Here is an 18,092-nt window from a genome sequence, read left to right on the forward strand (position 1 = left end):
GGTGCAAAGTGATGCTCTTTGCTATCTTACATCCCATAAACAGTCTATTTTCACGCCTTGCATCTGCGTCGTCCAAATAGCGTCGGAAGTAAGGTGTGTTCAGGTAAATTTCTGTCATGTTGCTAATTTGGCAGTGGAAAACACACTTGCACCACTGACTGAAATTAACCTAGACAATAGTTAATTCCTATAGGTGAACACATGGATGCACTGAAGAGCGCAAACCAGACTTTTAACTCAACAATAAACAGAATAAAGAATAAAATAACATTGCAGTTCCCTTAAATGAGCTGCTGGTGTACCTTCACAGCGCGAACATGTAGTTAAGTACAAGGGTCAGACAATGAAACTGAAACACCTGGTTTTAGACCACAATAATTTATCGTCCCGACGGACAGTTCTGGTGGAAACAGGAGAGTTGAGGTGCACATTGAATTCTGCCGTGATTTGGGCAGCTGTGGTTTTATGTTTTTTGGATACAATCGAGGTTAGCACCCGAACATCCCTTTCAGACAGCTTCCTCTTACAGCATCCACAGTTAATCCTGTTGGATGTGGTTGGTCCTTCTTGATGGTATGCTGGCATTACCCTGGATACCGTGGCTCTTGATACATCACACAGACTTGCTGTCTTGGTCACAGATGCGCCAGCAAGACGTGCTCCAACAATTTGTCCTCTTTTGAACTCTGGTATGTCACCCATAATGTTGTGTGCATTGCAATATTTTGAGCAAAACTGTTCTCTTACCCTGCTAATTGAACCTTCACACTCTGCTCTTACTGATGCAATGTGCAATTAATGAAGATTGGTCACCAGGCTGCTCCAATTTAGCCATGAATCCTCCCACACTAAAATACAGGTGTTTCAGTTTCATTGTCCAACCCCTGTATCTTTTGCTTAGACATGCAGAGCATCACGCTGTCAAGATAGGAACGTACCAAAGTCAGAGCTCACCTGGCTCTTAAAGGGAATGGCAATTGACACATTGATTGATTTATTTCACGTTACGCCCAAAACACACCCCTGATTAATTAAGATAAAGAACATTTCAAGAAGCACAAGGCGTATTTTTTGCACCCTCACAATAACAAAGACACACCGACATGGAATAATTACAGTTGCGTGATGCGCAATTGAATAGTGCGCTATAGATCACTAAAATAGGGACCAATGAATGAATACCATTAACTCACAACGATAAAGACAATTATCTAACACCTAGACAGGTTATCCAATTACACAGAAGTAGAATCAAGAGGAAGAAAGGTCCAATATTTGTAAATGATTATGTGCATTATAAAACAGCACAGTATAATGTTTTACTGATACACTTCAGAGTTATAACCCTTTGGCACTTCACCTACTCATCAGGCTATTGGCTATCAGGCAGTTGGAAGTGTGCTATACACCCTCTACTGTGAATCTGCTTACATTAAATAGAGGTTAAACTGATTGCTGTGTCCAGGTTTGTGCCATAGTCACAAGATCTAGAATCTTTCAATTAGCATCTGTTCTTTCATGCTCTGTAAAGGCCATTTCTCAATGCTTCTGCATCAAATCTATGCCACAGCCACACAGTCACATAGCCTAGGGCTGGGCAATACTGTCAAAAATAAGATAATACTGTATCAATGTTCATATAATATTTTTAGTTCTTTTTACTGAAAAAAAATGTATTCTGTAAGATTATTTACAGTGCCAAAAACATGTTTCCTTTACACGTTTTTTCAAGACTCAGCCAATTAGCTCTCCCTCCTGCCCCGCCTCTAAACCCATACATCACCCAGTGCCCCTCTTAAACTTCCCCTCTCTCTCTTTTTTTTTTTTTTAGTCTTTTTAAAATTTTAGCTGAGGGTGGAGTCAACAAAAATCATGGGGTGTAGTGCCCTCTTAAGAGGAAAAGAGATAAATATTAAACTAAATTTGAAAAAAAAAAAAGATTACTAAGATCTAAATGAAAAGGAAAAGAAAAGGAGAGATTATAAATGAGTAAAAAAGTTTCTCAAGTAAAAGAGAAATCTTTCTACCCCTGGTACCAAATGCAATACCTCTCTTGGTCAAAGGGCTCTCCCATTAGAATATTGTCCCGCACACTTCCATGGAAGATCCAGGCTTGTTGGGAAACATAGGCAAAGGTTCCATTTGCAGACACTGACCCACTTTTCAGGTGCATCTACAAAAACACACATAATTGCTGGAATTGTTTAATTAAACTGTTTAATTAACGGTTAAATCCCCAAGCAGAGTTTTCTAACAAAACTACACTTAATGTTACCTGTATACTTCAATTAAAACTGGTCCATTACAAACAAAAAAATCCTTTAAAAAGTCATGTCAAGTCGGTTGCCACAATATAAATACAACTAATACAACTAATACAAGATTCATGAGAAACATAAAAAGATCATTATATAGATTACATAAATAAAAACATACACAAGCAGAACCCTTCACAATGAGAAAAAAACTACTTATTTAATTTATTATTATTAACTATAAAAAAAACTCAAATGTTACAGTACCTGCTCAAGTATGCTTGAAATCAGTGATGTTTTTCCACTTCCAACATTTCCACAAACTCCAAGTAAATTTCCCTGCAAAATCATATTTTATATTAATTATTAATAATAATACAATTATTTTTTTATTAATAATAATAAAAATGATGACTGATAACATTGTTCATGTCCAGACCATGCCCTTTAAACCTAACAGTGATCACCTGCAATAACCCAGTCAGACACAATCAAAACAACCCACTCAGACAAAGAACAATCCAGTCTAAACAACCCAGTCAATCTCTAAATACTCTGCCTCTTATTCTTATTCTCTCTAATAAATATTAACTTTTATATAAAACACATTAGTCTTTATAACAGCAAACCTAATCACGTGTTTGTACCTTGGGCAGAGTGAAAGTGATGTTATTGAGCGTTGGCTTTGTGTCTGATGTGTCGGTGCCGTTCTGAGTGACTTCCTCCGGGGTTACTTTGCCCTTCTTCGTCCCATTGGACACAGGGCTACTAGGGGCCTGATTGGCGGAGTCATCAGGAGCGCCCCAAATGAACGAAGCTTTATTCATCACTACAGCAGCATCCAAGTCTTTACTCTGGGTCAGATAGGGGTCAGGATTCTTTATCAAGAGGATCCTCTACAGAAAGAGAAACCGAGAAAAAGAAGAAGAGAAAAAGGGCATTTAAGTACAAAGCACCAAACAAATAAAAAGTTTGTTCAATTGCACTTTGTTATATATATTAAGTAAAAGTGTAATTTCCATTATAGCTCAGTTCAGTTGACCTACCAACTTGCCAAGGGTCAACGGAGGTAAACCGCAGTGATTAAAATAATAGGGGTGTTAATTGATAAGTTTTTTTTGTTTGTTTGTTTTTTGTTTTCATTTTTAGAATCAACTTCACAATTTGCTGTGATTAATCACAGTTGTTTCAACACAATAATCTTTGGAAATTTCTGAAAAATTGAATTATATTAAAATTGTAAAGTGTTCAGAGTTGCCTTTACCAGAATTGCTGTAAACCAATGTAATAAATCATCATATTAAATCACAGCAAAATTATCTCAGTAATTATGAGTAATCTGGGCCAACTTTAAAAAGTAAAATGGATGTGAATCCTGTTAAGTTCTTCAAACTTCTGGAATGTAATCAAGAAGAAGATGGATGATCACAAGCCATCGAACCAAACCTGAACTGCTTGAATTTTTGCACCAGGAGTAAAGGCATAAAGTTATCCAAAAGCAGGTGGAGGAGAACATGCAAAGATGCATGTAAACTGTGATTTAAGCTCTGCATCTTTTTTTGTTATTTCAGCCATTTCTCATTTTCTGCAAATAAATGCTCTAAATGACAATTAGGAATTTGGGAGAAATGTTGTCTGTAGTTTAAATAAGAATAAAACAATAATGTTCATTTCACTTAAACATTTATCTATAAATAGCAAAATCAGAGAAACTGATTTAGAAACTGAAGTGGTCTTTTAATGTTTTCCAGAGCTGTATCTTAAACAAAGAGACAAGAGAAAGAGAGAGAGAGAGAGAGAGAGAGAAAGAGAGAAAGAAAGAGAGAGAGAGGATGAAAAACCTAAGCCAAATAAACTAAACAAACAGTGATTCACATTGACAAGTAGTACACTGTGTTTGTCCAGCAAGCAAAAAAAAGCAGAAATAGTGTTAAACCTTTAGTCGGGTCAAGGCCACTTTAGCTTCAGCCAGAGATTTTACTGTGAACGGCAGGAGACCCATGGACATTCTCATTGAGTTAAACACAGCAATGATGGTGTATGCCTACAGAAATACAAATATATAAAGAGAGAAACAGACACACAGTGTTGATGTAATGTATTTTGTATGTGCAACAACATTTTAAGAACGGTAATAAAAAACTTTATTCAACTAGATGGCAGAAACTCACAGTGGAGGGGGCCAGGGGGAGTCCGATTGCTGTGTGCACAATGAAAGTGAGGATGGTGGCCAAAGTTGGAACTACCGTTGTTAATGAGGAGTTAATACTCTGAACATACCCAGCTTTCTCCAAAATCAACTTCTCCTTCTTCCTGATGTCTACAGAGAGAGAGAGAGAGAGAGAGAGAGAGAGAGAGACAGAGCACAATTCAGTTATGCACTGCCTGGCCAAAAAAAAAAAAGTTCACAAAGTCTTTTCCAGCACATCTCAAAGATTCTCAATGAGGTAAAAATGTTTGCCTTCATTTGCTTAGTTAAATCCAGGTGGCAACTTTTTTTGGCCAGGCAGTGTAGTATAAAGTATAATATAATATAATCTGTTTAAAAAGGGGTGCTTGAATAATATGAATGCAAACGTTACTGTAGAAACAATTAAATAATGGCAATCTGTTTATTAAAGTTAATGCATATGCAGTGACCTTTATTTGGCTTTATGTGGCTTGTGGACTGAACATTGATCCTATGATCAAAACAACCAACAGAAGGTTGCAGTGACCAAACAAGACAGATTATAAACATTCAAACACATGACTGCAAGTGGCTTTCACTACAAACAATATAGAGAGGCTCTATGAACAAAAGCACATGCCTTGTGACAAATTATATTTGGTCATCTTGTTTTATGGAAAGTAAAACACCTTTAAGGTTATTCCCACGTTTTTGTGATTTCCTGATATATTGGCAATTTAAATAGAATAGCAGTACACAAATAATTTTAAGGAAATTACAGTGTACAGTATACAGCTTTGGAAAAAAAATATGACCACTTGGAAATGATGAGTTTCTTCTTTTTACCATATTGAAAACCTCTGAAATATAATCAAGAGGAAGATGGATAATCACAAGCAATCAAACCAAACTGAACTGCGTAAATTTTGAGTGGCGTAAAGTTATCCAAAAGCAGTGTGTAAGACTGGTGGAGGAGATCATGCCAAGATGCATGAAAACTGTGAATAAAAACCAGGGTTATTCCACCAAATATTGATTTCTGAACTCTTAAAACTTTATGAATATGAACTGATTTTCTTTGCATTATTTGGGCCCTGAGAGCTCTCTTTTAGGTTATTTCAGCCATTTCTTATTTTCTGCAAATAAATGCTCTAAATAACAAAATTGTTTATTTGGAGTTTGGGAGAAATGTTGTCCGTAGTGTATAGAAAAAAACAACAAAGTTCTTAAACATATAGCTATAAATAGCAAAATCAGAGAAACTGATTCAGAAACTGAAGTGGTCTCATTTGTTCCAGAGCTGTATATAGCAAAAATGTCATTACTTCTTGTGTAATTAAATACACAAAAATTATTTTCTGAATGGTACAGTATTCAGGCAGACTCTTATGCAACTGAGGTAACTCGTGGCCTGATGAGAGCCAGTTTCATCGTAATGTTTTGATACTTTTCTAAAATGTTTCGGATCAACTGACCTTTATTTCTTAAAGTATTTTTTCTCTTTACTTAGTTGAGCAGTTTTTGACATAATATAGATTAGAACATTAGTCAGATAGGGCTATTCACTGTATACTAATATTAATGCTTACAGACTTTACAGTCGCTTTTCTTAAAAAACAAAAAAAAAAAAACATAAATGAACATGTTTGCACATGTTTTCTCTTAGAACCTGTGTATGATCTGATGTGTATTTTATCATGGAAAATACTGTAAGAATTTGACCTTATTATTATTATTTTAATTAGCTCTTTATCCAACAGAATTCAGTTGTTTTTTATGTATTAAATGGTACTTCTGATTGAATACAGTAAAGTGAAAGCTACCTAAATTAGAGCTGTTGACTGATTGTACAATATAAACAGGTACCTGTGATTTTCTTCTCAAAAGACTCCTCCCATGCGTACATCTTAATGAGTTTGATGCAGGTTAAAACCTCATTCATGGTGCGAACACGGTTGTCTGTTACAGAGACAGCGCGCCTCCTCAATACGTTGATTAGCCTGGCGACAAAAAACTTCACACACAAACAAGCAAACACATAGTTCTTTAAATTACATTTTGCATCAAATGAGCATTTGTCCTCTTGACTGAAGCTAAGATGGCTTACAGCCAATGTAAACCCAAAAATTTGTGTTTCAGAAAATTTGAATAGTACATAAGAGCAATTGGTACTTTTGGCAGTGTGGGCAGTGTGCCAAATCCTGCTGAAAAATGAAATCCACGTCTACATTAAAGTTTAGCAAAGGGAAGCATGAAGTGCTGTAAGATTTTCTGGGAAAACACTGCACTGACTTTAGACTTCACATAACACAGTGGACCAACACCAGCAGATGAAATGTCTCTCCAAACCATCACTGATTGTAAAAGCTTTACACTACACCTCAAGCAGTTTGGACTGTGTGTCTCTCCACTCTTCCTCCAGACTCCCTTGATTTTCAATTAAATGTAAAATTAATGATGATCAGTGATGGTTTGGAGAGACATGTCATCTGCTGGTGTTGATCCACTGTGTTTTATTATCAAGTCCAAAGTCAGTGCAGTGTATGCAGCTGTATGAATATCAACAACTTTTGCTAGCCACTGTAGATAGTACTAACTGGCCCCTCTTGTTTTAAAACAAGTTTACACTTTAATTAACTTATACATAGAGCCTATAATTACAGTATCCAGTTTATACCTGTTGCATAATAGTTAAATTTCCCCCATCATTAATCATTTATGCTTGATATCTGGTCCCTATGAATGACACACACTCAGATACTCTTTAATAACAGTAATACAATTTGAGAAACCTGCCCCTTTAAGAGGGTTAAATGTGACAAGGATCTCCAGCTCACCTGTATAGGTATGAAGACCAAATAGGTCCCGACTCCTATGAGTGCTGTGGAGCCCAGAATGAAGCAGGAGTAGACGATACACACAATCAGCAACACAGGAATACACAGCAAAAACGTGCCAAAAAGCACAGCCTCAAACATACGGTAGCCATCACTAGTCAGCACGTTGATCATCTGACAGGAAGAGAGAGTTACAAAGAGGAAAACTATATGATATCAACAAAATTACACTATATACAGTAAAATCCCCAGCTATATATTCCATTTACCAATATAAAATAACAACACTACTAATTTTCAAACCTAAAAAAAAAAAAGAAGAAAAAATAAACCAATCAGCTGCAGGTTACCTCTCCCACAGTGACGCCGTGGAGTGTTTGAAGAGAGATGATCTTGTAGAAAGCGAGCATGCTGAAGGCCCCTTTCAATCGGATGGCAGTGCGCAGGTTCACAGCCCAGAGAAGCGAGGCAAAGATTGCTTTACTGAACTCAGTAACGAACAGAGCCACACACAGCCCAACGCCATACAGCAGCGTGGACGAACCAGGCTCCTCGGCATACTGCAGGATCTCATACACTAAAATAGACTGGAGAAAAAAAAACAAATGATCAAATTACAGTGATTTGTTCATCTTGAGATGACATTCATATTACCTAAAACGTCACAATAGTCACATGGCAGGACATGTGATGTCACTTAAGGCAATTAAAACAAACACGTCATGTTGCAAAGTTTTGATTCTAGACACAAGAAGTAGATACACAGCGCTGTCTCTGTGTCTGTGTGAGTGACAGGCTGCTGCTGCCTGAGAAGCCAGAGGGGAAGGGAGGCAGGAGTAAACATGAGGTAACCGCATGGCCTCTATCCACATGGTTGGGCACATGCTTGTAAACGCATGTGTCGAAAGCTGTGCATCTCAGTCCAGCACAGTTTTGCGCAGATATTTCCAGTTACAGCTAAATTCATGTTTTTAATAGAAAAACTCTCTTTTTTACATTTTAAAAAGCCATTTAAAATCACTGATTAAAGGTCAGATTGCTGTTGTTTTGCCATTTTCCTCGGGTTTTGAGTGCATGATGCTGAGTCTGCTCTTGATTGGTCCAGATGTCAGCATTACATTTGCAATGTAAATTTTTTCCAATATCAAGCAGTCCTAGTTGTGACATTGTATGGGATAGACCACATTATTAAGTAAGTTACATAAATGACAAAATAATATGCTAAATACATTTTATAGTATTATTCTGTGTTTTGTCATATTGCAGAAATCTTTGAAAATATTATTTTAGGGCCCTATTGTATGTCACATTTAGGGTCTGTATGGGAGATTTTAGATTTTAGATTTAAACTGAAAAGCTTAGGGCTAGGGGAGAAATTCTTACTTAATACCTAAAATCCCTATTAGATGTGTCTTTTTTATTATGTTTATTAGTGAGAAATAAATAAATTGATAAATTGAATCTTGGTGTAATCAACGACAAGAAGTATGGAAATATATCAGTTTGCTAATGTGCATCAATGGAGTGCGCTGTACATCAGCAGAGTGGCTTTACTGCTCCTTACAACCTGACTGGTAGTATTTCTACATAAGGCGCACTGATGATTTTTGGGACAATTTAAAAACGTACTACAGTATATAGAGTGTGAGTGTCAATAACAATAAGTAACAGACATACCGGCCCAATGAACACTGCAAATGTGAAGAGAACTGAGATGAAGAACGACACTATGAGCCTTGTTTGCTGGAATCGCATCACTATTGAGCCGAGGGAGGCTTTCTCAGGACCTTTGCGCTCCACCTCTTCCTCCCACAATCTCTTGAACCTACAGACAAACACACACATACACAAAGTTCCATACAAAGTTTCATACATCATACCAAAACAGCAATGCATTTACAGCAAGCCCTGCAAAACCTACTAAAGAGTATATCTAATTTTCAGCCCCAACCTGCATCTTTTAGTCTAGTTAAAGCAGACTCTGGTGTGTTTTAACCTTTGGTGCAGTTCTTTGAGCAGGTGTTAATATAGGAATCACACTTGGGTGCATGCCAAAGCAACCGCACAAAACCCATGAGAGAAAATGGCCTTGGACTGGTCCCAAACGAACTCTGAAGCAGTTTGTTTGTGATGAGAATGTGTTCTGACCTCTATCCTAGACAACTATCAGGTATATTCTGCACATTTGAGCTAAACAGCTGTTCAGGTGCAGTTTAACTTGGTTTACTACCAAGATATTTCCATCTTTGCTTTTACCAAATTTTCCTCTGGAATATAATCAAAAGGAAGATGGATGATCACAAGCCATCAAACCAAGCTGAACTGCTTGAATTTTTGCACCATGAGTGGCATAAAGTTTGTAAAACTTAAAAAAGTGTGTAAAACTGGGGGAGGAGAACATGCCAAGGTGCATGAAAACTGTGATTTAAAACCAGGGTTATTCCACCAAATACTGATTTCTGGACTTTTAAAACTATAGGAATATAAACTTGTTTTTTTTGCATTATTTGAGGCCTGAAAGCTCTGCATATTTTTTGCTATTTCATACATTTCTCATTTTCTGCAAATAAATGCTCAAAATGACAATATTTTTATTTGAAATTTGGGATAAATGTTGTCCGTAGTTTATAGAATAAAACAGTAATGTTCATTTTACTCAAACATATACCTATAAATAGCTAAATCAGAGAAACTGATGTTTAACAGGTTAGCAGTATGTTTAATTTTGTGTCCCTGTCTCTCCCCAACAGAAATCTCTCCAGCCTGCAAAGTCCTTCACATACAGTAACATACCTCTCCCCATTGGTGTGGGCTCCATCATGGGGAGACAAGCTGAGAGAGTCAAAATCTAGACGGTTTCTGAAAAGCTTCCACATCATGGGGGTCATCCATGCGAAGGAGGTGAAGGAGAAGAACCCTGCATCGTCCATGGGGTTTGAACTGCAGTGGAGCGCAGAAAACAAAAACAACTGCCATAAAGTACACTGAAACTCATGAAATTCCTGTAGTTTGCACAGCATTACCACTGTATAATGAACACGTATAGATCTACAAAATATCATGGTTAAAATTCAGTGTGAATTCTACAGGATCATATTTCTCTTCTATGACACAGTACATAATTTTAAGGCAGGTTTATTTTTCAGCAGTTTAAATAAGAAGCCATCTCTTCTAATGTAGTCAATTTACAGTATTTTACAGGTGCTGTGATTAAAAGCATACTGCAAAATGAATCACATCAAGTTACCAGTTCAAATAGCATTTTTGCCCTTTTAGCATTTACCTCCCAAATGGTTATTAAACCAAAACAGCATTTTCTTACGAGACTGTTTTTATTACAAGCAATAAAACTGAATTAGTTAAAGAGTCAAAAGTAAAGGCAAAGTGTGAATCAGCAAATTTTAGTTTTGTTGTTTTGGTAGTAAAACAATAAAAAAGTAAAATATCTTGTAATTCTACTTTCAGAGAGAGAGTACTTTAATTCCTTACCCAGAGCTGAAGCGGATTGGGATCAGAGTCTTCAAGCTGGCATGATATCGGTTTGAATGTTCGACAGGGGGATCTTTTTCTCTGTAGTATGGAACTGAAGAGCCTTCAGGAAATGAATTCATGGTCGTATTTAAGTCTGCTATAAGAGCAGCACTCGCTCTCCTTAGTCTCTGTATAAAAAAAAGAAAGTGAAAAAGGAGAATTAGAGAGAATAATATATATACATTTGTATTACATATATTATATTACATATATTATACTGGAAATAAAATAAGAGACCATTTAAAATGATGGGTTTCTTTGATTTTACCAAATTGAATATATACCTCTGGAATATAATCAAGAGGAAGATGAATGATCACAAGGCATCAAACCAAACTGAACTGCTTGAATTTTTGCACCAGGAGTGCAGGCATAAAGTTATCCAAAAGCAGTGTGTAAGACTGGTGGAGAACATGCCAACATGCATGAAAACTGATTAAAAACAGGGTTATTCCACCAAATATTTTGCTTATAAATATGATTTGCTTGTAAATTAGAACAGACACAAGTAAATATAATTTAAAAAGTAAAACACATTTCAAGTTCTTTTTTATTTTAAGAGCAGCTTTGTTACAGATTTCTCCTCAACTAGAGTACATGAATTCATCCAGTTCCATCACCAGCTCTCCTGATTTAACATCATTGAGCATTGATTTACCAAACCAGGTTTTTATATAACAATAACTATAAACAGTACTAGATTCCCATTAGGAGATCTTTGGAATAGTGATCTTTGATGAACACAGCAATGTAAAACTGTGATATACTGCTATGCATATGGGGATATGGAGCTTTTTTTCCTCTCTAATTTATACAGGTGCCTAAAACGTAACACAGGTGTTAAAGAACCAGAGAAAATAGATGGATAGAGCACTTATAAGATAAAAATCCTGCTTTACTCACAAAAGATACTCCTTCGACATTCTCCTTCTCAGAGGACTGAGGTGTTAAGCCCTTGGTTTTCATATTTATTTTTTGTTCTGTAGATAAACAAAAAAAACAACTGCTCAACAAAAATAGAAAACGTGTTACTGTTATCAGGCTTTGCTGCCAGTTATAACTAGACTTCAGTCTTAAAAACAACCAATTCCTACATTAACAAAAAAATCAAATATTGAACGTGCAACAGTACAATAGGGCCCTAAAATAATATTTTCAAAGATTTCTGCAATATGACAAAACACAGAATAATACTATAAAATGTATTTAGCATATTATTTTGTCATTTATGTAACTTACTTAATAATGTGGTCTAAAATAATATGGTATGAAATAAGTCATATAACCAAAATAATGAAATTAAACAAAGAAATCTACCACAATACATAAATGCACCTTGATATATAAAGTATATAGCAATACATTAAATGTGTTTTCAAGACAAATCTATTGACAAATTATGTGTATTGTTTCCAAAATTCTACTGCTATTACTGTGTGTGATACAATAAGCCACATCTATTTTCACACAAAAAAAACATCTCTAATACAAACTAATTATCCTTAAAAGTGGAATAAAAAACAAGTGGAATGTACATTATGAGAAAAAAAAAACACATAAGCTAATACCACCTAAAGTCCCCTTATTATAAAACACTGTTAATTGTGAAATCAAAAGGGTTACCTTATCTCCAGCCCAGAGGAGAAGTGATCAATGCTGAGCTCAGATTTTTCCCAACGCTTTTATTCCCCACAGTAATGTGGTTCATACACCTGCTCTGTTACGTCAGAGATTTTACAAGTCTCAAAGGTTAACTAGAGCAGAGGTCCCCGTCAGATTCCCCTGATGCCAATGTCAAAGCCTTTCACCTCACAGTTTACTTTTACTAAAACTTTCCATTTAACTATTAATCGGTGACAAAAAAAAAAACACACTGCTAATTTCAGAAACATGCTGAGTAACCAGGGCTTTTTTTGTGTACAAGTGCTTCCCAACCACAGTCATGGTGGTTTTCTGCTTCAAACAAAAAAAACAACCAAGCAAAACACATCAAAACCAAACAACCCATACCAACCAAAAAACAATTATAATCCACCAACTATCAACCAACCAATAAAAACCAACCAATTAGTCAACCAACCAAACAAGGTCAATCAAATCCAACTCATACCAACCAACCAACCAAAAAACATCAAAACCAATAAACCAAAACCAATCAACACCCACCAACTAGTCAACCGAACAAACAAAACCAATTAAATCTAAATTATACCAACCAACTAAAAACAACCAAAACCAACCAACCAAACCAATCAAAAACAACCAAAACTGACTAAGCAATTAATCAGCCAAGCACCCATTATTTTGCTTGGTTAATTGACTGCTTAGTCAAGCTTAAATAAAGATGTAAATTAATGAAATGTTTTTAAATAAGAAAACCAGCTAAAAATAACCATCCAAAATCCAATTCCAATACAATTGCAAGAATTAAAAAAAATATATAGTAATTAACAAATAAAAATATTAATATGAAGTAAAACATTAAGAGTCACTAAAGCTAGCAGTAAACTACTTTTAATTAGTTGATTAACTTGATCAAGTGATTTCAGGGAGCAAGGTAAACTCTAATATAAGATTTGAGCATGTCTTTTAAGACACAGAGGAGCAGTTTTTAGTTTCCTAAAACAGAAGCCAACCTGAAATCAGTCCGTAGTGACCCCCAAACAGTCCTTTTTTTTGCTTCGTCCTTATATGTCCTACAAGTAGGACTGGATTGGAAATCTGGACAGACTGGTAGTCCATGGAAACTACTTTCTTAGAGATACACTTTTGTAAAAGAGAAAAGTAAGTGTGAAGAACTTTATCGTTATAGAAAATCTTCAATAGTTTTTTTTATTATTATTTATCCTCAGTGGAAGTCACAATGACTGGATTTCTGTCCTTGCACTGTAATCAAACATAACATAGAAACCACCAAAAATATATGACCAAAACACTGACCTAGACTCATTGGCATTGGCACTGACACACACACACACACACACCCCTAACCTATTACACACATTTCCTGCACAGTAGTTCCTCTATAGGTTTAAACAGTAAACTAGTGTGTAGTAAGCACGGTAAACAAAGTGGGTGAAAGATTAAAAACCTGTGACAAACATTTTTTTATATCAGACACTCTTATAATTACTGTGGCCAACAGATAAGGACAATGATCTTTATTCACTGGCTCAGTTATCTGACCATGTGAACAGGATTTAATGAGTCATTATATGGCTTTTTTATAATGCTAGCTTAAAACTAGCTTGTTCTGAAAATGAAACTTTTCTACTGTGAAGATTCTGAAGCCTCAGTACACAACTGTAACTAGTCATCTTATTGGTAGGCTTGTAATAAGGGCAGAACATTTGTAGAAATTAGTTCATCTTATGTAATGTGCAAGGATGTAAAAAGACAATTTATTATATTGTATATCAAACCGAATCATAGTAATGTTCTGTATCAATAAGTGCCTTTACATGCACTCTAGGGCTGGACGATATGGACATATGTTGCTTAATTTTGGATGATACAATATAATTCCAATATCAATATGAACAGTATCAAAGTTAAAACCTCTGGAGTATGTTATAATGCACTGGCAAAGCTGGGCGATATGGTAAAAATAGTATATCACCTAATTTAAAAATGCAGTCATTTAATTCTGTTTAGCATGTTACCCTTTGCTTGAACATTAGAAGGTATGGTATTATCTATTATTTTTGGTATTTGAAAAGTTGTAAATCATTACACACCTAGTTCCATCTAAGGTTCGCTTGAAAGTGAAAGCAGCAAACAGCACAGTCTAAGCATATGGTTTTGTTTGGTAGTGTGTAAAATATGATAAATACTTAGTAAAACTGTTCCTAGATGTTCAATAAAATATAAATATAAACAAGAAATAACAAGGATTTCTCTTGGAAATTTAAGTAAAAAAGTTTCAAAGCATTTAGTTTCTTCATATATATATATATATATATATATATATATATATATATATATATATATATATATATATATATATATATATATATATATATATACATACACAGGTATATATATATATACACATATACATATATATATATATATATATATATATATATATATATATATATATATATATATATGTATATATGTATATATATATACCTGTGTATGTATATATATATATATATATATATATATATATATATATATATATATATATATATATATATATATATATATATATACATACGTATATATATATTCGAAAATGGCACTAAAATTATACATAGTGAAACAGCAAATAACAATCAGCTGGCATGCCAGCAGTAATGAGTCAGGCATCTTGCTCTTAACCAGTTGAATGCTGAATGGATTGTCACAGACACTTTATTAGGTACTGTATAATTCACACACTGCTAACACAGAGTTTTACAGAGAGCCCAGTTAAACAGTAACATACCTAACGATCTCAATGAAAAGGCACAGCACTGAAACAGTAGGTTAGAGGCCAATTGCATCAATTGCATCAAACTGCATTTTGATTTGTCACGTTTTCAAACTCCTAAACAATCATTGCAAGATTACAATTCGAAGCAAAACAGTGGTGACGTAAATAGTGAAAATTATTCTCAAAGTAAATTTAAAAGTCAAAGTACCAGAGAGTTGCTGGGGTGGTACCTATGGAGCTAAGTTAGTGCCAAAACTACGCAAATAAAGAAAACGTATTCTGTAAATATTATACTACTTGCAAACAAACACAACACACCTTTTACAAATACAAAACTCGACTATCTAACACATACATGGTGTGTTTTCAAACACAAAACCTGATGGTTGTAAATATATACGTAAACTTCAAATAAATACACAGCTTCTCATACATTGCTCTTAAAAAACAAATATAACACATTTTACAAATGCAAAAAGCAATAAATAAAACAAATAAAACATGATTTTCAAATATTACCATGTCATGATTCACAAACATGCACAGCCCATTTGTAAATCAATATTTATTTATTTATTTATTTATTTATTTATGTGTTATGGTGTCCTGATACATTTTCTTATGGTGTTGACAATATGCTTTAATAAGCATATAATATTACAGAGACTGTAAAACATGCTGTTAACATGGACTCACTGTAGAGAGCATTAGTTTGTATAGTTAACAAACTTTAGCTTAAAATAGCAGTTTTTTTAAGAATCTGCCACAAGATAACTTGTTAGCAAGCGAGGTTAACTAGGTTAACATCTCTGTGTATTGTTGGCAGTGTGGCTAATCTTTGGATAGATTGACCGGCAATACAGCGTCTTTACTAAGGATTTAATAAAACGACCAACTGTGTAGAGGTAGAGGCATGAGAATACAGTTTACTACTGAGTTAAGAAAAACATTGTTAAACAACAGAAACGGTTCAACACACGGGCTGCTGTACGGTTAAAGACAGCAAATGCTAACTAGCTAGCTTAACTAACTTAGTTAACCAAGGTTAGCTACTGACCTGTTTGTAAGAATCGAACCACAAACAAAGAAGCCTCAAAAATACAGCACAATATTACCTAAATGTGTAAAGGTTACCCACCTGTAAGTGTGTTCGGTAATGAGCTGTACATCACAATTAGCTAATTGTTAAACAGTCGTCCCATAATTAATCAGGTTTCCATCCAATTAGTTGACTACATTACACAGTGCCGAAGCACAGGGTTGCCAGGTCCCACAAAAATAACCAGCCCAATGTCAATCTAAAACCCGTCCTTCAGCAGCTTAAACTAATCCAAAATATCTGTCTGTCACACGTTTAAAGCAAATGGCAAAACAACTATGAGTGTACGACTTAGTATTTTGCGTATAAGGGATTTATTATCAGTATTGCTTTTTAATCCTAAAGTCATTAATAATACATAAGTGTTTTATTAGTTATTTTATAAAAGTTTTATATCACAGTCAAGAATATTAAATAATAACACAATTAGCCAAAAACAGAACTGATTTCACTTACTCATTAATGTTTTTTCCTCTTTAACATTTTAAAAATATTTTTATTATATTATTATTAATATTGTAATTTTTGTTTATTTTAGTGTCGACTTGTACACGTTTACCCGCTGTTTTAGAAAAGTATCCCCCCCAAAAAAACACCCGTAGTTGGCATTTTCACCACAAGTCCAAACTCGCGGGAAACCGCGAACCTGGCAACCCTGCTGAAGCCCAGATTAATATTACTCCTATACAAACCGATCCGCTAGAGGGAGTCCGCGAGGGAGCCCTCAGTGAATAAGGGTGAATGGAGCTAAACGTTTCAAATCTCGAATTACAAATATTAACTAACTACATGTCAAGGACATTTCTTTAACTTCAAAAAGTAGAAAAAATATTTCACTGGAAAAGCAAAGATAATCTGCCTCTTTATTTCCAATTTTCCACAGCAAGCGGGTTTTAAGATAGCATTGCTGCTATACTGTGAGCTGATGCTGGTGGATTTTATTAAACGGCTTATAACTAGAGTTTATAAATTTTAATTAAGATATATTCTGTACTAAAACATTTGTTTTTGTTCGGTGTTGAGAAAATGAGTTAGATATTCAATATAAAATTTATCAAACATTTATAAACTACAATTTTGCCCAATTGCTCCTAATGAAGCCAACTCATTTTGGATTTACTCGGAAGCGCCCTCTATTGGTATAATAATAGGGAATGAGATTATTACATAAAAGGGTAATCTCCTTTTTAAAGATTATTTGGTTCTACCTTACTTTTTCACGGACATCCTAATAAAGAACTCTGTTTAGTGCAAGACTTGGCTTAAACCCCGTCTTATTATACGTTATTATTATTATTATTATTATTATTATTATTATTATTAGTAGTAGTAGTAGTAGTAGTAGTAGTAGTAGTTTCTACAATCAGTGATTGTTTGGAGAGATTGGTGTGGTCCACTGTGTTATATCAAGTTTAAAGTCAGTGCAGTGTTTTCACTGCATGCTTTCCTCTGCTGACAACTTTAATGTAGATGTGGCTTTCATTTTCCAGCACAATTTCCCACACTGTCAAAAGTACCAATTGGTTTTCTATAATCTAATTTTGAGACACTGATTTGTGGGTTTTAATTGGCTGCAAGCCATAATTGCAAAAAAAAAAGTAATAAACTCAAAATAGATCCCTGTGTGATACATCTGCATAATGAGTATAGATGCACTAGTCCAGTCCAGTCTAGTCCACCCAGTCCAGCACTGTGTATAACTCCAGGGTTGATACATCTGTAAGGTTTTATAGTTTTCATAAGAATCTAAATGCTTGACATGTGTTTCTATTGCTGTTCT

The 18,092-nt window shown here is 34.8% G+C and overlaps 1 protein-coding gene across 2 annotated transcripts in view; it reads right to left on the reverse strand.

Moving 5' to 3' along the window:
• The window catches only part of abcc12 (ATP-binding cassette, sub-family C (CFTR/MRP), member 12), a 36,355-nt gene extending 19,885 nt beyond the window's left edge, over positions 1 to 16,470 (reverse strand). Inside the window, exons 1-13 of one of the 2 annotated variants that reach the window (XM_022667094.2) lie at positions 16,352 to 16,470; positions 11,697 to 11,773; positions 10,752 to 10,921; positions 10,056 to 10,202; positions 8,940 to 9,087; positions 7,613 to 7,849; positions 7,263 to 7,436; positions 6,292 to 6,439; positions 4,427 to 4,575; positions 4,192 to 4,299; positions 2,903 to 3,151; positions 2,523 to 2,594; positions 2,049 to 2,173 (exon numbers count right to left, since the gene is read on the reverse strand). In XM_022667094.2, coding sequence (XP_022522815.2) covers positions 2,049 to 2,173; positions 2,523 to 2,594; positions 2,903 to 3,151; positions 4,192 to 4,299; positions 4,427 to 4,575; positions 6,292 to 6,439; positions 7,263 to 7,436; positions 7,613 to 7,849; positions 8,940 to 9,087; positions 10,056 to 10,202; positions 10,752 to 10,921; positions 11,697 to 11,773; positions 16,352 to 16,382 — 1,835 coding nt within the window. In that variant the 5' untranslated portion in view covers positions 16,383 to 16,470. Of the gene's footprint in view, positions 1 to 2,048; positions 2,174 to 2,522; positions 2,595 to 2,902; positions 3,152 to 4,191; positions 4,300 to 4,426; positions 4,576 to 6,291; positions 6,440 to 7,262; positions 7,437 to 7,612; positions 7,850 to 8,939; positions 9,088 to 10,055; positions 10,203 to 10,751; positions 10,922 to 11,696; positions 11,774 to 12,416; positions 12,507 to 16,351 lie in introns of those variants that run through there. The other variant, XM_007244841.4, reaches the window with a different exon arrangement.
• Between the last annotated feature and the right edge of the window lie 1,622 nt (positions 16,471 to 18,092).

Source organism: Astyanax mexicanus, chromosome 23, assembly GCF_023375975.1.
Source record: "Astyanax mexicanus isolate ESR-SI-001 chromosome 23, AstMex3_surface, whole genome shotgun sequence".
In the NCBI taxonomy this organism is placed as follows: Eukaryota; Metazoa; Chordata; class Actinopteri; order Characiformes; family Acestrorhamphidae; genus Astyanax; species Astyanax mexicanus.